General features: G+C 45.0%; 1 protein-coding gene across 2 annotated transcripts in view; it reads right to left on the bottom strand.

Moving 5' to 3' along the window:
- The window catches only part of BBS2 (Bardet-Biedl syndrome 2), a 34,282-nt gene extending 15,842 nt beyond the window's left edge, over positions 1–18,440 (bottom strand). The window contains exons 1-10 of one of the 2 annotated variants that reach the window (XM_061594561.1): positions 18,088–18,440; positions 14,531–14,758; positions 12,422–12,547; positions 8,946–9,008; positions 7,227–7,304; positions 5,236–5,340; positions 4,193–4,279; positions 3,400–3,535; positions 2,177–2,316; positions 1,366–1,513 (exon numbers count right to left, since the gene is read on the bottom strand). In XM_061594561.1, coding sequence (XP_061450545.1) covers positions 1,366–1,513; positions 2,177–2,316; positions 3,400–3,535; positions 4,193–4,279; positions 5,236–5,340; positions 7,227–7,304; positions 8,946–9,008; positions 12,422–12,547; positions 14,531–14,758; positions 18,088–18,204 — 1,228 coding nt within the window. In that variant the 5' untranslated portion in view covers positions 18,205–18,440. The remainder of the gene's footprint in view (positions 1–1,365; positions 1,514–2,176; positions 2,317–3,399; positions 3,536–4,192; positions 4,280–5,235; positions 5,341–7,226; positions 7,305–8,945; positions 9,009–12,421; positions 12,548–14,530; positions 14,759–18,087) is intronic. The other variant, XM_061594560.1, reaches the window with a different exon arrangement.
- Positions 18,441–22,665: the final 4,225 nt, after the last annotated feature.

Below are 22,665 nucleotides of genomic sequence, written 5' to 3'. Positions count from 1 at the left end.
CTTGTGTCTTTTATACTGAAAGCCTGGGAGCAAGGACTTCTCTTACTAATGATCCATGGAAGCTGCTCTGGGAGCTGTTGTGGCTAAACAGTGGGGTAAAAGGCTTCTGGTGCTAACCACATTTCAGATGTGTATATTCTTTGTAACTGGGGATGCCTTCCCCCCCCAACAGTCTGGGGTTTTTTTTGCCGTGGAGAAATTCCATGTGATAATGTTTCAGTCTGCATCTGTGTTGGAATTGCTTTTTAAACCAGGCCATGTTCAAGGTTCTAGTCTTGGTGTACAAAGCCCTATACACCTTGGGACCAGGATACCTGAAAGACCGTTTTATCCCTTATATACCCAGCCGATCACGGCACTCTGCAGGTGAGGGCCTCCTGCAGATACCATCTTCTCAGGAGGTCCGTTCTGCACAACATAGGAAATGGACCTTTAGTGTGGTATTCCCTCCCCTTAAATATTAGACAGGTGCTCTGTTATCTTTTGGCGCCTATTGAAGACCTTCCTCTTTCAACAAGCCTTTTAAGTTGAGACCTTATCCCAGTCTGCATCTGTGTTGGAATTGCTTTTTAATATATTTTTAATCCTTTTTTTAAAAAAACAATGTTTTTAACCTTTTTTTAAGATGTCTTGAAAGCTTTTTTAAAAAAAAATGTTTTTAAAGATGTTTTGTTTTAATGTATTTTAAAGTCTGTTTTTATGATATTTTAAAGAGTTTTTAGTGTTTTTGTTTGCCACCCTGGGCTCCTGCTGGAGGAAGGGCAGGATATAAATCAAATCATAATCATAATAATATATTTTTGAACCTTCTTTTTAAAATGTTTTAAAGCTTTTTTAAAAATGTTTTTAAAGATGTTTTGTTTTCAATATGTTTTTAATGGTTGTGTTTTAATATGTGTTAAAGTCTGTTTTTAAGATGTTTTAAAGTGTTTTTAGTGCTTTTGTTTGCCACCCTGGGCTTCTACTGGGAGAAGGGGCGGGATATAAATCAAATGAAGAAGAAGAAGAACCCTTGATCTTCTAATGCAAAAGTGTGCTAAAAGCTCAAAACGGTCAGCGCACTCCAGATCAAACAGTCCAAAAAAAAAAATATGCTTTAAGCAAGTATAGTTGAAAAGCTGCTCTTCCAAGGCCAGGTGAGGAAGAGAAACTGGAGTAGAAGCCATGGGGGCCGCCCAGTATTGAATTTCAGACCTTGTATCTCTGTTTTTCCTAGGCGGTAGTGGGGTGTTAACTCATCATATCCAGGAATCCTCCAAACAAAAAGAAATGTGTACCTCATGGCTGGAAGGGGCTCAGGCCAAGGACTAGAAAAGATGAGAGGTTGATATACGGAAATAAGTTCTTGTGCTAAGACTCTCTCACCATTGGATGTGGAAATGCGTAATTCAACGTGAGCAGATTCACTCTCTGAGCCCAGGTTGACCGAGAGTGCTGTTTGGAGCTGGGTGTTTGCAGGAATCACACCTCTTTGTACATCCATCTCATTCACTTGAATGTTCAATTCCACTTGCTGTAAAACATGAGTCCAAATTCAGTCATCCCCAAAACTGGATTATTGTGACTGTAATTTCAGAAGTGCTTACACACAATGCATCTAAAATGGGATTACACACCCTAGAAATGCACCTAATCACTCACAGAATATTTTAGCTATGGTTCTTTTACTGAGGCAGGCAGCTTTGAAATTAGGCTTGAATTGCTATTATTGCCACCTTCTGAAGTCCCCTAATTTAGCTCCTAGGAAATGTGAACCCAGTCAAGACTATCGAAGGCTACTGATGGAGAACAGCAGCTCAACAACCCTTGTTTAGCTGGACAAAAAATCCCAGACGTTACTTTTTGGAGTTGGGATATTGGTCACTTGACCTGTCAGATACAGTCAAACTGACCATCTGTTTATTTGATCACAGACAAATGTCGTCATATGTTCCATGAAGTCACAAATACCTCGTGTAAGCAGCAGCCTGTTTTTAATGCATCATGTGGTCACTGGAGAGCAATGGCAGGAATGCCCAGTCACACAATCATTAATAGAGTCTCTCTCATTCATTCACTCTCAATCAAACATACACACACCTCAGTTAGGAGCAGGCAACTGCTTGTGCTAGAGATACTCATGTTTTACTCTGGTTTAAGATCAGGACTGAACCCTCCCTTGTACTCAAATAAATACCTTTGTGTTTTCTTCATAGTTTCGTAACTCAAGCAGCAGATTTTGTTTCTTTTGACTCAGCTCTCGAATCAAGTCCTGGTCCACACTGGTGTCCAGCAATTTCCCCTTCATCTCTTGGCTAGCTGGCAGGTAGCCTCGTACTGCACCAAAGCAAAGGAAAAAAGTTTTACGAGCCTGCTAGAGGGACTCTTGCCGGAGAAAAGTTGTCACTGCACAAGAACAGCTCATTAGAAAACGACAAAGATTAGACCAAATCCTTTCAAAGTACATGGAACTCAACGTAACAGCCCAAAGCAAATCAGCATAAAGCAATGCCCGTCCCCAAAATGTAGCAGGATGCAGAGTTCAGCCCAACACAATTAACTTCCAACCTGCTGTCACAATCCCCCTGAAGTATGACAAATCCTGTTCCAAGGCCTCTCATGTATATAAAGAAAGTAAGAAACTCTAGTTAAAGGGCAGAATCAAAGTAAATGACATACAACAGGAAGGTTTCATTATCCCCAGCTTGGCAAAGTGCTTTATGCAGAGCAGTTGCCTGTATGAACACATTGGGCTGGAGCCAGACTAAGTTAGTTGGAATTTAGATTCCACTGAAACCAGTGGGAAGTTAGTACAGTAGGGCCCCACTTTACAGCGCTTCGCTTTACAGCGTTCCGCTAACACAGCGGTTGTCAATTGCAGAAAAGCCCCGCTCTTATGGCACTTGTTCCGCTTTTACAGCGGTTTTTGCTTGTCACGTGCCATTTTCACGTCATTTTCATGCGATGCGCACCATTATCTTCAGTGCGTTCCGCTTTACAGAGGTTTTCGCTTTACAGCGGGGGTCCAGAACGTAACCCGCTGTATGAGTGGGGCCCTACTGTAATGAGTTAAATTTTTCCCCACTGATTTCAAACATGCAACTAGGTGCAACTGCATCCAACTCATGTTTTTCCTCAACATGCTAAAGCATTCAGTTTACAGCTGTGCACCAAAGTTCCATAAGGACTCCCAGAAAACTCAGGGATGATCGTTTGTATGGAACACTTGAACATTTCGCAAAATCCAGGGTAAACTCTTATTTTATTTCATCCCAAATCCTTTATATTCCCTAGGACTTGAAAAACCAGTTGCTCTAGAAGCAACAAGACATACTTTTCATTTAATACAAACACCCACACAGTTTCACCTCATATTAGTCAAAAGGCCTTAAACCTGCAAAGGGTACTTGATACTCTTACCTTCACCATCAACAGAACAGCAGATTAACTGGTTATTACCATCCATTCGATAATCCCCCTGCACTATTCCTGCAACTGATGAAGCAAAATTATCCTTGAAGATGACCTCTCCGGTTCGGTCACTGCGTGCATCGACCTATAACACAAAGCATTCCCCAAGACAACATTAAAGGGAAAGGGAAAAAAGAAGTAACTCTGTGATCCTATACATGACTACCCAGAAGTAAATCTCATTGAGTATAAATGAGGCTTACTTCCAAATAAATGCTGGTAAGGTTTAGGACTGAAGCCGAAAATCCCTCTGTGAAGTTTGCGCAACTGTCACCATACCACAGAGTATCACTTCCAATAAAGAGTCCAGGAATCCTAATTTGTATGTTTTTCAAAACCTCTAGTCCTCATTGTTACAAAAAAAATATTTTAAAAGAGGGACATTTCTATTAGAAACACATCAGGCAGGGTTTCCAAGCATACAAAACTTCACTCAGTTCAAGTCAATATCCCTCTATAGAATCCTATTCCTTCTCCATATGTATTTCAGTTGCCTTCCTTCCATAGTCTGTAACAAGCAGTAATCTGGGGGGCGGGGCAGGAGCGAAGCAAAAGAAAATATCCAAAAAACCCATATAGGCAAATTTGCCTAATATGTTTTATATATATTCTGACTGCAGATGATTTATCTAGCTGCAAAATTCTAAGCAATGTCAGCATTATAATGATATTCTAGCTGGAAAGATTACAATTGTAAAGGAAGGGGGAATTGCTTAAATGACAAACTGTCATACAACCTCACCTTCCCGCTGGACCACCCAGTGATCAGCTCACACACACCGTCAGAGTTGATATCATATGCATGTATGCTCATTGCCTGATTTTTAGACTGGAGGGAAAAATACAGTTATGAGTAAAGCAATTTCCATGAACTAACTTTAACCTTTTCACACATCCATTGGCTAATGTTGCTAATGTAAGCAAGTGCTCAAGTCTTGCTCCCACCATGAGCTGTCTGGGTGGCTCCTGACAAGCATGAAGGCATGCCCTACCACCCACCCAACAAGACAGAGACAACAATGCTAACCCAGCCCCCCAGAGTTGCTGTACAGATGACTGAAGTAATACGCAAAGTGCCTTGAACACTCAGAAAGTGCTATATAATTGCCCTGATAAATCATATAGTACTTTTTAAGGGTTCGATGGCTTTATATGTACCATCTCAGCTATCCTTGCCGCCAGGGCTGTAGTCGTCCAGGGACGCAGGGGGTCATAGACTCATTCTTTTTTTGGGAGCAGGGTCCCAGTCAGGTCCCTATGCGTGAGCCAAAGCCAATCAGCATGAAAAGGGAGTGTTAGCCACTGAGTCCTTCTTCTTTTATGCTGACTGGAGCATAAAATGAATGAATGGAAGGAGGTGGGCCAACCACTCAGAAGACTCTTCTCAATAGCTAACACACAGACTTTCCTTTCATGCTGATTGGCTCACGAGATAACAGGGACAGCAAGGGAGGCGAGGGAAAGTAGAAAAGAGGGTGTGGCTGTGAGGCATGTGTGGCAAGACTATCATGAAGGGACCCTGCACTTCTGAATTTGTCACTACAGTACTGCTTGCTGCAAAAATGTGGGGTAGATCAGAACTGTTGTCTATACACAGATAAAAGTGCAAAGATAAACTATGAATATGTGTGTGCTAGATGGTTTTTACCCTACATCACATTTTTATAGTGACCTTGGCAAGCAATCCTCACTAGCATCCTTTCACAGGAACTAGATGCCCCCCCCCAAACACACACACACTGTTCTGATTTTACCCCTCCCGATTTCCAGTTTGATCATACTAACTTTAATTCTCCAGTAGCGGGCTGTTCGGTTATAAATGCCAACTGTCCCATTAGAAAGTGCATAGCCAAAATGACTGCTGCACATTGGGCTTAGCGCAGTGACGGTCTGGGAAACAAAGACAAAAAGATTATCAACTCCTGCTGCAGCAAAACAGCAAATCTCGACTAATGCCTTCCTGGGATAAAAGCTGCATATCTAAACTCTCAAAGTATTCTAACACCTGCTCAGATCAGGCAAGTGTCCCACTATGTTATCAGCCTTGGGAGAAGGGAACCAATGAAAGTAGCGGTGGGAATTTCCACCCCCAATTCCCTTACTATTTTCTTCAAACAAGACCTCAGGCAAAGTGCCTGCCTGAAGGAGTTAGCATCAAAGGAACCTGTTGAGGCAGGAAGGATTAAACCATTAAAGCAGTAAATAAATAAATAAAAGTCTTAAACAACAGAGCCAAACGGTTCCCAGAAAAGCAGTATTTCTCCTATAAAACTTCCTCATAGATTGTTTAAAGGCAAAAATGCCCCACATGAACAGATCTGCTCCAGCCCTTATGCTGCCACAGAAAGCAATGCACAAACAGCTCTGTCTCATTAAGAATGGTGTCAGGGTGAGCAGGGAGGAAAGCTTTCAAAAATTGGTTTTCCCCTCCTCCATGCCTTTTCAGGCCACAAACGACAAACACAGATGTATACATGGACAGGACGGCTGGGACTACTTTGTGTGTGCTAGTAACATTAGTGGGCTTATTTACAATGCTGGCAGCAGCTTTGTTTGGAGGAGACTGAGGACAGCCCCCTCTTTTTCACGCGGCACATAGTTAAAACTGTGGAGTTTGCTTCTGCAAAAGTTGTAGCGACGGCCATCAACTAGCAATTGCGCTGGATTCCATGGCACTCTGGCCTCCTGGGCAGATGGTGAGGCCTGCATCCATAGGATGGGTCATGTGTGATCCCCACTGCACCCACCCTGTTCACCTCCCTATTCAGTTTTCACACTCAGCGAGTCAGAACGTAGGAACCTTATACCGAGTTGGACCACTGGTCCATCCAGCTCAGTATCATCTCCAGGAACTGGCAGTGGCTCTCCGGGGTTTCAGGCAGGGGTGTCTCATAGCCCTACCTGGAGACGCCGGGGATTGGTTCTGGGACTTTCTGTATGCAAAGCATGCGTCACTGAACTAGTAGCAGCATTGGTCCATTAGAGGGGGGAAAAAACAGCCGTGTGATATCTTTTTTTAGACCAATCAAAATGTCAACACAGCAGACAGCACATTCTACATGTTTTCTCCTCCTGTCCATTTTGAAAGGGCCCCCTGCACTCAGCCCCCACCACTGTAGCTTAGAGTGTAATCCATTTTAAGTGCTGCTACTGAGCAGGTCTTAATAGAATGAAAAAGGCGGAGGTCACTCCCAGACAAGGGAACACCATTGCAACCCATAATATATCAGAAGATAGCTGTGATCTTTTTGCCTTGAGACGTCTGCTGTGTTGACACTGAGGGTTGGCGCTTCCTCCTGTCAACTGTGATTACGTCCAAGACATGTGCCACAGAGTTTGATTGCTATGGTAAGCTTTGGATTGGTTCTGTATTTTGTGTAAGCTTCAAAAATTCCAATAAAATGTATTTTTTGAAAAAGTCAGCTGTTGTCATCCTGCTCTCTCATCCTCCTGTCCGTGCACTCCCCCCCCCAGTATCCATTTTTGCACTTTTAGTTTGGATGGAAAGGAATTATTGTCATGTCTGGCCTCCATAAATCCATCAAAAACTGCCAGGATGAAAAAGGGGGAAAGAACAGGACCTCACCTCCTCACTTCAAAACCTTCAGAGCACCAAGATGATGTTCTCATCTATTTAAAGACTGTTCCAGAGGCAAAGGTTGTGTGGCCATCTTGTATTACCATAACTTCACATCACTTCTTTGACCTTCCTATCCAAATTGAATCCTTTGCCACATAACAATGGGGTGTTTTTGCCATTTCATTTTTCTCTTTACCTCTGTCTCTGACATTTCTGCCACGATCTCGTCTTCTTTAAAAACTCTAATGTCAAAATCTTCAGACCCAACAAGTAGCTAAAAAGGAGGGGGGGAACACAAGACATTTAATACATGGTATCCCATACCAATCAGAACCTGCCTCTCTAACAAACAACCCAATCTTAGAAACCCAAGTCCAGAAATTTGACCCTAAATTCTCTGCAACGTTTAAGAGCCTTTTTGTGTCCCTCAGGATGCCTATTTTACTCATAGGAACTGTCCACTTGCAGTATATGAACCGGTATCTTCTAGATCACACACCGCTTCAGCAATTTCCTGATCATTTAGGCTCTGAAATATATCCTCGATCTTAGCTGTAACAACTTCTGGAAGCTGCAAGCTCAACATGAGCCTATTCAGACATGTTCATGACAGTCACAAGTGAAAAAGCAGTGCAAAGTGGTTTGTGATCAGACCCCAAGAGATGTGGGAAACTTATTTCTGGAGAGCCATCTTGGTCGATCCTGAACCTTAAGTATGACAACCATTGTTAAAGTACAAGCCAGATCAGAAATGTCAGTTCTAACTACCAAACTGCACAGTGGAAAAATAAGTATAATGTGGCTTTGGATTACAAGAATATACTCCCTTTGACTAGGGAGAGATCATTGGTGCGCTCTGCCCTCACACGTATAGCTCCTCCAGCAAGTCTGCTTGCATTCCTGCCCTGGGAAGGGAATAGGCTGAGAAAGCTGTTGAGATAAAGCAAGGGCCATTATACTATGTACTATTACCCAAAAAGGGATTGGGTGATGGTGGTGTGAGAACAGCATCTCACATACATGCATATTCTGCAACCAAAGAAGTTAAATTCTGTGATTGAAATTAGCTGGGTGACTTTATGAAATTCTCTTTAATTCAAATGAGGGAGTTTTCTTTTCTTTTTTTTGCCCTTTTAAAAAACTGTACAAAGAAGTCAGGTTGTGAAACTGTTCTAAAAAGAACCACCCCTTTGCTCCACATAATGGCATATATACATTTTGAGCTTGACTTGGTTTGTAATCAGATTAACAGGCAACTGTAATTCTCAAAAAAGCCCCAGAGATTATAGCCTTCTGAGGATGCTGAGAAAACTCTGTTGGTGATTAGCATGACACCTACAGAATTCCCCATGTTTCTCCAGGGTTATTTGGGAGAACGCCATGTCAGCTTAAAGTTAAACCAAGTTCATCATGTAGCACAGATGTGCCTGCTCTCCCTGCCTTCCAAGAATAGCATCCCGGCAAGGGGGAGACCAACCTGGCCCATCCATTGACCAGAGGACCAGCTGCAGGGAGCTTGCTACCCCGGCCCCCTGCCAGAAAGAACACTCAACTCCAACTAACAGGTAAGTTGCCCTGGGGCTGTGGAACTCAGGGAAAAGGACGCTCTGGCCTACATCCCTCTGCCAAAAAGACAAGAACCACCAACAGCTGTTCCAGCAGGAACGCCAGCAAGGAAAGAACACCCTGGCCCCAATGAGATATAAATGCCTGCTGATAGGTTCTCCACTCATCCTGGCCTTAAAGATCTGATCTCTCTCCTCTGCCTTTTCCCTCCTTCTCTTCCTTCGTTTTCTTGGTAGGCCTGATGGGCAGCACCTGTCTCTCTTTTTTTAACTGATGCAGGCCACTCTGGGAGACAATAATTGTTTGAAATATATATATATATATCAAATCCCATAAGCAAAACACTTACCTCTTTTTTCCCATCACCATCAAAGTCACACAATGCCAGTGAGCGGACATTGTCACCAGTGACCTATAATCAGGATTTTAAAAATATAAGTCAGTATTTCTGCTTATCAGTCTCACGCTATGGGTAGCATCAACAGGACATTTAAATGCTGCTTACTCCTTTCTTGGACTGAACAAGGGGTGGACAGCCAGCAACAGTGGCTCTGCTCAGTGACTTATTCTTGTACAAGCAGAGGCACAGGGAAAGTCTTCTTCCTCAAGGAGGGCTTCGGCAGAACCATCCCTTACTATGCACAGCTACCCATTCCAAAACAACAGGCCAAAGACTTTAATCTCCACACACACCCACACACAGTCCCAGATTAATTAACCGCTCTGAAGCAGTTCCCCTCGTCAGCATCCCAGCCTGCTCACTCTCATGATTATGTGAGGGTATAGATAAACCGGACTAAGGTGCATAAAATGAGAATTGTGATTGTCTCTCTGCTGCTCTTCTTGTGCTGGAAGGATCAGGGGGAAGAGAGTTTAATTGCCCCTTGGCAGTGTCCACTTCTTGCCCAGTTGGAAGTACTTGATTTGCCTAACAAGGGGGAGTACCTAGGCCTGGGGACCACACTGGGGGCCAGGTGAGAAGCCCCAAAGGGCTGCAGAAGCAGCAGCAGACAGCAAGGAGCTACCATCAGTAGTCGCTGCTGCTCTCACCAGTAGTGTTGGGCTGGTCTCCTCCTCCCCCTCACAGAGGCCATCAGTTCTACCGGCTCTGCGAGGAAGGGAAGCAGATGATGGTATCAATTGGGCTCCTGTGACCCTACCAATCATACGAGAAAATGACAAGAAGCCAGCAGATTCCAGCTAGTCCAGAGGGCCTGTGAAGTCAACAAATTTGTATTTGTTCAAGATGCATGCCAGGTGTCTTCCGCGATGGCTCCTGCTCGGGTTGTCTTGTTAGCTGCGCCCGTGTCGCCACAGCGAGGGATAGACATAATGGGTCATCAAGACCTTCCATACTTGAGCACAACTGGGTGCCCGTTTTCAGAAAAGAGATGTGGAGACACATTGGAACCAACAGAATAGACCTGCATCAAGCTATCTCCAGCAGCTGCGGGGGCACCTCCGGTGCAGGATGTCCACCCGCACGCCGTTACCCACCGTCGGTGAGCAGGACACCAAGAACGTTCCTTCTTTGCCCGACAACGGCGGTGGCTCCTCCTTGGCCGGCCCCAGGTGAGGCGAGGAGAGGTTCCACGTGGACAGGAGGAAACTGGAGGCCATGCTGCAAGCTATTCCGGCACCTGTCTCCTCTCGGGGGCTGCTAGCTTCTTGTCCGGATGATGCGGCCCAAGACACAGGAAGACCACAGCGAGGAAAGGCCTCCGGCGGCTCCTCACTCTCCCTCCCTCCCCCCATCGGGCTTCACCTTCAGGACTCTCGCAAGCCGAACCAGCGGCTCCAGGGCCAGAACTGCCATCCCGTCACCATCGTAAGCAGGAGCCCTGGCTTCTGCAGGCTGAGAGGGCCATGCCACACCCAGAACTATGGGGATAGGACTATGACTGAAAGAGTGTGGCTAGCCTTGGAAAGTAGCCCAATGCCTACAATACCTATTTTGCCAAAGTGAGGGGGGAGGTAGTTTGTGTTAACCTTGAAATGTATTATAAATTGTATTGTTTTTATTGTTTATTGTTTTATTGATCTATTACTGTTGTTTTATTGATATATTATTGATGTTTTATTGGTGTATCTTTATTTTGATGCTCTTTTTGTAAGCCGCCTTGAGGGCCTTTTGGCCGGAAGGCGGGGTAGAAATATTAAAACCAAATCAAATCAAAATCAAATCAAATCAAATTATGGCTGCATTAAGAGTCACTCCCAGGAAGCTTGGGTAATGATGGATTTTTCTCAGGGGCCACCAAGGCACTTTGTTGTTTTTAATTGTGAGCTGTCATTTCCATCCAAGCTGGTTATAATAACAACCTTGTAATATTAAGAATTTGGTGTCTGAGTTTGCTTGTTTTCCTCTTCCCTCCTCCTCTCTTTTTCCTTCTATGTCATATCTTTTTAGACTGTACTACACGGCTTAGGACAAAGACTATGCTATTTTTATTGATTTGTAAACCACTTTGTAAGTGTACAGAAAAAGAATTCCGCTTCCTTGCTCTGGAAATAGAAGGCCAATGACACAGTCTGCATGGTTAGTGTAGATAAGCGTCAATCCTCCTTGGTGGTATAACTGAAACAGCACCAAGCCCCTCCACACATCTGTAACTAAAGAATTTGGAAGCACATCCCTTTTGTACTACTAAATCTTTCAACTGCTTTAATGTGTCCTAAGGATTAAACTGAAGGTTTACTCTTCTTCCCGCATGTAAATAAAAAGGGCTTGCCCAAGCTAAGTTATATTCTTTGCTGCCAATGAGTTGCCTTAATGGCCCCTCTTCTCCCACCACTTGAAAAAGCTTATTGTTATTATTAATTAATTAATTTACGTACTGTTTAATTCCCTAAGTGGCTTCTAAGGAGTCTAAAATCAATTGCAAAAACACAAGCCTAATTATAATACACAATAAAACAATTTCATCAAAACAATAAGCATCCACAATTAAAATGTACAACAAAAAAACAAAACAAGCCCATTAAAACAGCACAACAAGGAAAGCAATTAAAACTGGGGGAGGTTCAAGTCAGGAGATAAGGGGAACGCTTGTCTAAACAGGTGTGTCTTCAAGAGCCAGCAGAACGCCAATACTGACAGAGCCTCTCTTATTTCAGCAGGAAGACTTTCCACAGCACTGGTTCCACCAAGTGAAAAAGCCTGCCTTCATATTACCACAAGATTGCGATAGAAGAGATCCAGAGAGTCAGTTGTCATGGGGAAAAAAAATACATAAGGACTCAAAGTGTGCTGGCTCTCCTCTACTTTTTGTTCTGGGTGAGGAAATTCCCCTCCTCTCCTTCCTTAGCAGGAAAAGCCCTGACCAGGAACGCTGCCTTCCCAAGGCACCAAAGGTTAGTAACCTTGAGTGTAGCACCTTGAACCTAACGGGAAGGAGCTTTCAGGCAGCTAACACTTCCATCTTACTTGCTCAGCCACAAAATCCCTTAATGGCCTGGGCAAGTCAATCAACTGTAAAGCTGAAATAATAGGAACTTCCTCACCCAAATTGTTGTGAAGGTAAAAAAGAGCTTTATGTATTAAACGGCATTGTTTTCAGCACCTGCTAAAACATTTTTGGTTAGGCAAGCCTATCCAGATTTTTTCTGTATTTTTAAATGAACATTTTATATTTTTTATGTAAACCACTTATTATTTATTTATTTATTTTTATTTATTTTATTTAATTTATATACCGCCCTAAGCCAAAAAGGCTCTCTGGGCGGTGTACATAAACATACTTAGAGGGTTTTGCTGATGAAGTGGTCTATAACTCTTGTCAAATAAAATCAAAATAAAACTGCCCAACACACGTGAACCCTCACCGTCCAGAAAAGGTCTTTTCCTTCATGATTAAAGCCTTGCAAGGAACAGTTTCCACCAATAATAGCAAGAGGTGAGGAAATGTCTCCTAATGTTCCCAGCACTATCGTGTTTGCTCCGTCAGGAACCTACAAAGAGACAATACAGAAATATAGTAACGCTGCCTCCGCTCCCACACAACATACCGGGAAGCATGTTCAAAAGTTGCTCATTGGTTACAACGGGGGAAGGATTTATTTATTTATTTATTATTTAATTTGTATCCTGCCCTTCCTCCCAGCAGGAGCCCAGGGCGGCAAACAAAGCGCTAAAAACACTTTAAAACATCATAAAAACATCTTAAAATACATTAAAACAAAACAGCGTTAAAAACATTTTTAAAAAAACAACTTTAAAAAAGGGTTAAAAACATTATTAAAAAGCATATTAAGCAATTCTAACACAGACGCAGTCTGGGATAAGGTCTCAACCTAAAAGGCTTGTTGAAAGAGGAAAGTCTTCAAAAGGCGCCGAAAAGATAGCCTGCCTAATATTCAAAGGGAGGGAATTCCACAGGGTATGTGCTGCCACACTAAAGGTCCGTTTCCTATATTGTGCAGAACAAATATTCCTATATTGTTCAGAACGGATATATTATTAATTATCCAAAACCAAAAATTAACATCCAATAAGAACCAGACAACTGCAAATTTCAAAAGAAAACACTAAATGCTAGGTTATGTTTAACCATGCATGGTTAAAAAGTGAATCTTTAGATACCTTCAGACATCTAAAATTGGACAGAGCAATCCAGACATCCCTTGTGCCAGGATGAAGGGTGGGGGTTGGATTAGGCAGAGGTGTCCCTCCACCCAGCTCTCTTGCCTAAGCTGGCCCAGAGCTTGGAAAAGTTACTTTTTTGAAGTACAACTCCCATCAGCCCAATCCAGTGGCCATGCTGGCTGGGGCTGATGGGAGTTGTAGTTTAAAAAAGTAACTTTTCCAAGCTCTCCTGCTGGCCTGCCATTTCAGAGTGAGAACTGCAACCTGAAAGTCATGTCCTTGCAAAGTACTTGGGTTTAAACCCTCTGACTTCAGAACACCAGCTCAGCAATCCCAATTATTTACCCAGTGTATTTAACAGTACTGGTGCTGTAATGTTACTTTGGGGACAGGAGTTATACTACTCTTACATAGCTGCTGGTACAGTACCCTGGCTTAAATTCCAAAGTGTGTTGTGGGATGGGCTTTGACAAATTGTGGGTTTTCTGTCAATTTCATTATCTTCTCAGTGACTCTCACAGGTGACTTTCACATGGCGAAAAGTGAACTAGAACTAGTCCACAGGAACAATGACAGTATTATGCCATTAATCATGCATTTCCACACATAGGTATGAAAATGTACCATAATGTAGCCCATAAGCCCTTTCAGCAATGAACGCTGAATTCAGCCCATCCATAACAATAGCCAACTGCTGAACAGTGGCCCATGGAGTCAATCATGTGGGGAGGAAAACTATATTATCTTTCAACTGTATTTCAGGGGAACCCTGTGATACCTTTGACACTTGTAGACGGTTCCTATCAGTCATGGTAGACATGTTTCCCTGAAAACATTATGCCCATTGCAAGAAGTGGGCAGAGTGATATACACAGCTCTTACCTTTGAACACTAAGCTACATTCCAGCCATGTAGGAGTTTACACACACACACACCATACACTCCTACCTCTCTCTCTCCCCCCATTTAGGAAAGCAAGAGGCATGACTGCTGAAGAACATATCTCAGAGACGCAAAAACACTCCAAGGGTGTTTTTGAGCAGGACTGGTGAGAGGTATAGCCTGGGGAGAGCTTCAAGGGCCAGGTAGAGAAGCCTGGAGGGTAACTTTTGGCCCCTGGCCTGAGGTTCCCACCCCTGCCTTAAAACGTGCCCCCAAACCCTCCACACCAAGTTGGGGTTCCTTGGAATACAAGTCATTGCATTACATATACTGTTACCAAAGAATGAAAAGTATGAAAAATGCTGGCCCATTCCATATACATTCTATGAATAAATTAACTGAAGCATTCCAAGCTGTTCTGCTATAAACACATCGAGGGGAGGGACAAACAAGAGGAATTAACTCACCCCAGCATAAAATAAGTCAGCATTGTTGTGAACATCATATGCCAACAAGCTGGTACGTGTACCAATTAGAAGGGAATCGCAGCCAAGGTTGGGGTTGAGCACCCCTGCAGTTAAGCAGCTGACTGCCTCATTAATGTTCAGAAGAGAAATATCAGCATCCTGGGTACTGGGCGCTAAACGGTTTGCAGTAATGCGCTGGCCACGTGCATGAGGATTATGAATAAAAACCTGTAAGAAAAAAAACTGTGTGAAGACAGCCACAACAGCATTTGTGAACCATAAAAAATTATCTCCTGTCAAGATCCACAAAGAGAGCAGTCTTATGAATGGACCTAGCATCATTTGGGTTTCTCATGCCTGTTTGTGGTGCAGCGCAATCTGTGCGCATCATGGAAGAACAGAAGGTTAGGATGTCTATAGGAGGACTTCCTCTCAGTGTGTACAGGTGAGAAAGTGGTCCCATGCATTGGAATGAAGTCTCTCTAAGGCAAACCGCTCTATCTGTGTAGGTTTTCCAACTGCTGGATGTGTCTATCTGGGATAGGGGTCTGTGATGTGTGTCGATGGGACCATAAGAGCGTAGGTTCTCTATATGGACAGTCGCAGTTCAGTGAGAGGCCACTTTGGATCTCATCAGGATCTATAATATGCGCAATGGCAAGAGGAAGTGGGAGAAAATATTTAGGGAACAGCAACAACTTCAGAATGACAGGCTATTAGATTGCTGGGGTGCCCAAAATAGGTGAGGTGGAAAGGCAAAGCTGTTGAGTACTGGGCACTCAGTGGGACTGGAAGCCTTCCCATCACCCACAGAAACACCACATAAATATAGAGGTACTGTATCTTGGGGTCACAGCATGTGTCCACTGCACCACAGAATCATAGAATAGTAGAGTTGAAAGGGGCCTATAAGGCTATCAAATCCAACACCCTGCTCAATGGAGGAATCCAAGTCAAAGCAACCCCTACAGGTGGCTGTCCAGCTGCCTCTTGAACCCCTCCAAGGCTGGAGAGCCCATCACCTCCCCAGGTCATTGGTTCCATTGTCATACTGTTCTGTTAGGAAGTTTCTCCTGACGTTCAGCCAAAATCTGGCTTCCTGTAACTTGAGCCCATTATTACGTCAAATGAGGAGTAAGGGTGGCTATTAATTTCAGAGAGGGTCATGCCCTTCTGGAAAGCAGAAAGCCCCTGCATCAAGATGTTCCTGGGCTGTGTGTGGTGTGCATGCATCTCTTTTCATGCTGATTAAGAGCATAAGAACCCTGCTGTATCAGACCAAAGGCCTATCTAATCCAACATTCTGTTTCCCACAGTGGACAGATGCACCGTTTGGAAGCTCACAAGTAAGGCATGGCATTCAGAGGCATACTTGGAAAAAGTTTATAGCCATCATTAGTCCGTGGTGAGACAAATGCACTCTGTCTGTGCTCAGAGGCATCTCCACCCTGATAAGATCATTTCACTGCGGAAAGAAATATCACAGAATCATAGAACTAAAAAGTTAGACCCGTCTGGAAAGTAGTTGGACCCTGATCCAAAATATTCCTGGGCCAGATGGATGTACATGTAGATCTCTTTTCATTAAGATTATTACTCACTGGGGAAAGAAGTGCAATCTGCCCAGCCTCACCTTATCCAATCACATCCGTTCCTACTGTTCCTGTTTTCTAAGGCCAGCCCCTATTTTGAGGTATTAGTCCCTTGAAAATCACCACCCTTGTTTTGTCCTTATTTTTGCCTCTTCGGACGCCTTGTTGATTCCCTTCTTGGTTTAACTTCCTAGTGTCTAGTGCAGGGATAGGGAATATGTGACCAGTGACCTGTGAGATACTTGAGATACCATCAGTCCCAGTCATCCTGGTCAATAACTTGGGATGATGGAAGCTGTAGTCCAGCAGTATCTGGACGGCTACCGGTTTTCCACCCCTGCTCTAGAAAGTAAGCCTCCATGTGGGCAAAGATGCATGCAGCCTCTAGCACACATCTCTGTCAATGTATGTGCAGGAACACCAAGACACACTACATAGCCTTGACACATCTGCCACATTACAGCTGCCAAGGTATATTTTGAAATGTTGGGAAATTATGTTTTTTGAGTGTATCTTTCACCTAAAGATCTCATTGGCTTTTAAATCAGTGCCAGACAGGCTATTGCTGAGTAAATAAAAACAGCAGACTGCAGACACTGGGGAGACTTTGACAATGTGTAACAGTTAAAGAAGGTGGGGTTCCTGGAATATAATAATGATGCCAGGAGGGTGCTAGAGTGTAGTGGTTATACAATGTTGGTCTAAGACTGGGGAGATACAGGTTCAAGTCCCCCCCCCACTCAACATGCTGCTCAGGCAGAGGCACTGAAGTGCTTCCAGACCTGTGGCCTTACTGTAAACAGGTCACTGAGACTTAGCAAATGGGTCGTTTAGCAATTTTGACGTTGGATTTTTTCCAGAAAGGATAAGCCAAGCTTAAAGGGGGAGGGGACAATATGGCCTGGCATTTTGTTGCCAACTCAGTAGTAGAGCATCTGACATGCATGCATAAGATTGCAGATTGAACCCCAGGCATTTACAGGTAGGAAAAATAAAACACTTGCTTGAAACCCTGTAAAGATGCTGCCAGCCAGTGTAGAGAGTACTGAGCTTGGTGGAATCAATGGTCTGACTCAGTATAAGGCAGCTTCCCATGTGGACAGTATTAAAAAAAGTATGCTTGATACTTCCAAACACCTGTCTAGAAGCAGTGGGGATTACAGCAAGGGTGTAGTAGTTAAGGGTCTCAGGGGGTCTTAGAACCCTTACTTTTTTGGGAGCAGGGTCCCAATGTCTCCAGCATCGTGTGAGTCAATCAGCGTGAAAGAGGAGTGTGTTAACCATTGAGAAGAGTCTGTTAACATGCTTCCTTGTCCTTTGCTGTTTGAAGCCAGAGTGACAGAAGATGAGTCAGCCACTGCAAAGACTCTTCTCAGTAGCTAACATTCTCCCTTTGCATGCTTATTGGCTCCTAGGGCCATCTGTTGCTGTGGGAGAAGGCATTAACAAGGATCTCATTCTCAACCCAGCAGCAAAAAAGGGGGGGAGGGGTGTACCTGTGATTATCATGAAGGGACCCCACGCTTCTGAATTTGCCACTACAATACTGGATTCTGGACTTAATAGCCTTACGCCAATTAGAAGCACCTGGTGCTCATGCTGCTGAGTGGGCCTCTTGCCCCATAGCCCTGCAGTGATGCCACCACCGCTCATTGGGCCAATCACACATACTCTATCTGCCCTGACCTACCTCGCAGGGTTGTTGCAATGTTAAACTGGGAGGGGGGGAGAATCCCACTGGACGTCGCCTTGTGCTCCTTAGAGGAAAGCCATGCATATATCGCGGCCGTGCTTTATTTTCCTCTGTGAAATATCCCGGTAGGGGGAGAGATGCGCGGCCATTTTTTACAGGGCTCCAAATGGAAAGGGGGCCTTCAGAACAAACTAGGTTTTCCCCAGGAGGGGAAGGAAGCGGTGCCCGGCGGGGGGCACCCACGGGGGAGGGGGGAACGCCGGCTTTGTTACCTTGCCGGCCTGCGTGGCCGCCGTCAGGCACGGGTGGGAGCCGTCGTACTTGCCCACCGCCACCATGCGGGGCAGGATCTTGTGGTTGAGCTTGAGAGTGAAGACGGGCACCAGCATGGCGGCAGTGAAGGAGGCCGAGGCCCTGGGCAACCCGGGCCGGCTCGGCTAAGAGGGAGGACGACAACTAAGCCGCCGCCGCTGCCGCTGCGAGGCCCGGGCCGAGCTGGGCCTCCGCGTCACGGCGCCGACGTGGCGGCCATTTGGGAGCGTTGCTATGGAAACAGCAGCAGCAGCCGGAGGCCGCAAAGAAGATGTGGGAGAGCGCCCCGGCTTGCCTGTGGAAGGCGAGAGGGCGCCCGTGGACAGGAGGAGGAGAAGAAGACAGGGTTTATTCTAACCAGGGGTGTAGTCGTCGGGATGTGTGTGTGTGTCATAGACCCCTTACTTTTTTGGGGAGCCAGTTCCCAATAGGGTCCCTATGTCTCCAGCATCCTACAACCCAATCAGCACGAGAGGGGAGTGTGTTAGCCACTGATAAGAGTCATCCAACATGCTTGTTTTTCTTGCTGATTGGAGCCACTCAAAGTGAAAGGTGGTGGGTCAGCCACTGAGAAGACTCTTCTCAGGCGCTAACACTCATCTTTCACGCTTCCTGGCTCCCAGGGAACTCTGTTGTTGTGGGAGAAGGCATTAACAAGGATCTCATTCTCATCTCTGCAGCCAAAAAAAGAGGGAGGGCGCTGTGGCTGTGACTGTCCTTAACTTCTGAACTTTGAACTTGCCATTTACACTAGTGATTCTAAATGTGCCACTAGACACATTTTGTGCAGTGTCAAAATAAATTGTGCAGTGTGAAATAAGCTTTTGTGCAGTTGATTTAGTAAGGAGCTAGGTAGCTTCTAAAAACAAAAAAGGAAATTTATTATTTATTTAATTACATTTTTAGACTGCCCTATAGCATTGAGCTCTCAGGGCGGTGTACAACAGAATAAAATACGTTTAAAATACGAGCAAGTGTGAATTTCATTGTACAGTTATAAAACATGTTAAGCACAAGATTAAAAGATTAAAATAAGAATATCAATTACAAAGTTTAAGCTTAAAATGCATTTAAAATGCCTGGGCGAAGAGGTAGGTTTTTACCTGGCGCCGAAAAGATAGAAGAGAAGGCGCCAGGCGTATCTCGTCAGGGAGGGCATTCCATAATTCGGGGGCTACCACTGAGAAGGCTCTAGATCTAGTTGTCGTTCTCCGGGCCTCCTTATGAGTCGGGACCCGGAGAAGAGCCTTCGAGGTCGAGCGGAGCGAACGGGTAGGCACATAGCGGGAGAGGCGTTCCACCAGGTATTGCGGTCCGATGCCATTTAAGGCGTTATAGGTAAGAACCAACACTTTGAATCTGGCCCGGAAACATATTGGTAGCCAGTGCAGTTGGGCCAGAATAGGTGTTATATGGTCAAATTTCTTTGTCCCAGTAAGAACTCTGGCCGCAGCATTCTGCACTAGCTGAAGTTTCCGAACCATCTTCAAAGGTAGCCCTACGCAGAGTGCATTACAGTAGTCCAATCTAGAGGTAACCAGAGCATGGATAACTGAGGCAAGATTCTCCCTGTCCAGATAGGGTCGTAGTTGGGCTACCAGCCGAAGCTGGTAGAACGCATTCCGTGCCACCGAGGCTACCTGAGCCTCAAGTGACAGGAGCGGATCTAATAAAATCCCCAAACTACAGACCTGCTCCTTTAGGGGGAGTGTAACCCCATCTAGGGCAGGTCGGACATCAGCCATCTGGGCAGAGAGCCCCCAACCAACAGCATCTCAGTCTTGTCAGGATTGAGCTTCAGTTTATTGGCTCTCATCCAGTCCATTATCGTGGCCAGGCAGCGGTTTAATACATCCACAGCCTCACCTGAAGAAGATGAAAAGGAGAAGTAGAGTTGCGTATCATCAGCATATTGCTGGAAACGCACTCCAAATCTCCTAATGACCTCGCCCAGCGGCTTCATATAGATATTAAAGAGCATGGGGGACAGAACTGAGCCCTGCGGGACCCCATACTGGAGTACCCAGGGACTCGAGCAATGCTCCCCAAGCACCACCTTCTGGAGACGACCCTCAAGATAGGAGCACAGCCACTGCCAGGCAGTGCCTCCAACTTCCAAATCCGAGAGTCGCTCCAAAAGAATACCATGGTCGATGGTATCAAAAGCTGCTGAGAGATCAAGGAGAACCAACAGAGTTACACTCCCTCTGTCTTTCTCCTGACAGAGGTCATCATACAGGGCGACCAAGGCCGTTTCTGTACCAAACCCCAGCCGAAAGCCCGATTGAAGTGGATCCAGATAATCAGTTTCATCCAAGAGAGCCTGGAGTTGGCGAGCGACCACACGCTCTAGAACCTTGCCCAAGAATGGGACATTTGCTACCGGCCTATAGTTGTCAAGATTATCAGGGTCCAAGGATGGTTTTTTTAGGAGCGGTCTCACCACCGCCTGTTTCAGGCGGAGTGGGACCACTCCCTCTCGTAAAGAGGCATTGATCACCTCCTTGGCCCAACCGGCTGTCCCATTCCTGCTAGCTTTTATTAGCCATGAAGGGCAAGGATCCAGAGCAGAAGTGGTCGCCCGCACCTGTCCAAGGACCTTGTCCACATCCTTGAGCTGTACCAACTGAAACTCATCCAATAAAACAGAACAACACTGTGTTCTGGACACCTCGTTAGGTTCAACTGTTACAATACTGGAGTCAAGGTCAAATATATGAGAAAAGATAAAAAGAAATAGAAAATGAAGATAAATGCTGGTTCCTTTTAAATCTTCATAATCTTTAACTAAAAGGCAGCACTCTTTTGGTGAAAAAAATCAAGGTGCCAGTACTTATATCTTGGTAAAGGTACTGTGGGTGCTGGCACAAAATGGCTGGTATGGGCAGCAAATGCAGTAATTTATGGGATAAATTACTTGACTTGTTCGCGGGCAGGCAGCTGCACGTGCAGTAGGGGGGAAAGCTTAGAAGAATGCCCCTCACAGGCACAATCCCAGGATTCACTGTCTTTTCTGCAATTACAAAGTTACAGAACCAGAATAAAACTGCTGTGTGCATAGACTTCCCACTCCCTCAAATTTCTGTCTCTGAGGGCTAAATGTTGCCACAAACCTTTTGATTTTAAGGATTCTGAAATGAAACCAAGTGTGGGACGAGGATTTGGGAGACCAAAGTACTTTGCCATAAAGCTCCCTTCTCACTTACCCTAGGAGCCTATCAGCATGAAAGGGGAGGCATGGGTTAGCTACTGAGAAGAGTCTTCTCAGTGACTGACTCACCTCCTTTCACTCTGATTGGCTTCAGTCAGCACAAAAAGACAAGGAAGCATGTTGTTTGCCAAGTGAGAAGTCTCTTCTTAGTGGCTAACATGTTCCCCTTTCATGCCAATTGGCTTGTACATAGGGACCCTGCTCCCAAAAAAGTAAGGGATCTATAACCTCACGCACACACACCCCGGATGACTACACCCCTGTCACTAGCCCACATCTACACATAAGTAAATCCAATTGAATGCAGCAGGGCTTACTGCCAGAAAAGTGGTGTTAGGATTGCTGTCTGACTACAAGTAAGGGTGAAAAAGGCTTTACAGTGCAGTCCTAACTAATTACTCATAAGTAAGTCCTAGTGAACTCATCAGGGCTTACTTCTAGATAAGTGGTGTTGTGATTGCCGTCTAAAAGGATTCAAAGTGCTCTTCAGTGTAAACCTTGCCCATGTCTAACTCATAAATCCTATTGAATTCAGTGGGGGCTACTTACAGCAGGTAAGTGGAGTTAGGATTGCGGAGCCTAAAACTTGAGAGTCAACAGATAGATCAAGTAAGCCAGTGGTTCCCAACCTGGGGGCCGGGACCCCCGGGGGGGCGTGAAGTAATCCAGAGGGGGCCATGAACAGTAAAGAAATGAATTATTTATTAATATTTTTAAGAAAGTCTTCACTCCCTCGACACTGTCTGCTTTCCACTTCTGCTGCAGATGACACCTCCTCCTTGCTGCAAACAAGAGGGGAGGCCTTTTGCTGAAGCTCCAGAGCGTCTTTCAGGCGCACTAAGGGCAGGCATCTGCCTATAAAATACATGGCAGATGCCAAAGGAGGCTGAGGGTGGAGCAACCAGGAAGAAGAGGGGATTACTATCACTGATTCCCGTCTCCTTGCACTGCCGCTACTGGCAGCGCCCTTGCTTAGAATGAGAGGAGAGGGCTTTTTGTGAAGCAAAAGAAGCAAGGGTGCACAGAAAGGCTGCTTTCCCCCTTCCTTCCTGGCAGCCAGCCTGCCTCCCTGGGGGGAGGGGGCCACAATTTTTTTTCAGCTTATAAAGGGGGTCCCGTTCTCGTAAAGGTTGGGAACCAATGAAGTAAGCTATGAATGACAATTTGAAATAATGCTCTGTGTGTGCACGCATGCGTGCCTGAGAGTAAGAAATCCCGCTGAATTCAGTGGGATCTTTTACTCTCAGGCACATATGCATAGGGTTGCAGCCTTGGCCACTACACTATGCTAGGTACTGCATCACACAAGAATAAATTATATTCTGGT

The sequence above is a fragment of the Rhineura floridana genome, chromosome 13, assembly GCF_030035675.1.
Source record: "Rhineura floridana isolate rRhiFlo1 chromosome 13, rRhiFlo1.hap2, whole genome shotgun sequence".
Lineage (NCBI taxonomy): Eukaryota > Metazoa > Chordata > Lepidosauria > Squamata > Rhineuridae > Rhineura > Rhineura floridana.
This window is presented reverse-complemented; position numbering and strand designations above follow the sequence as displayed.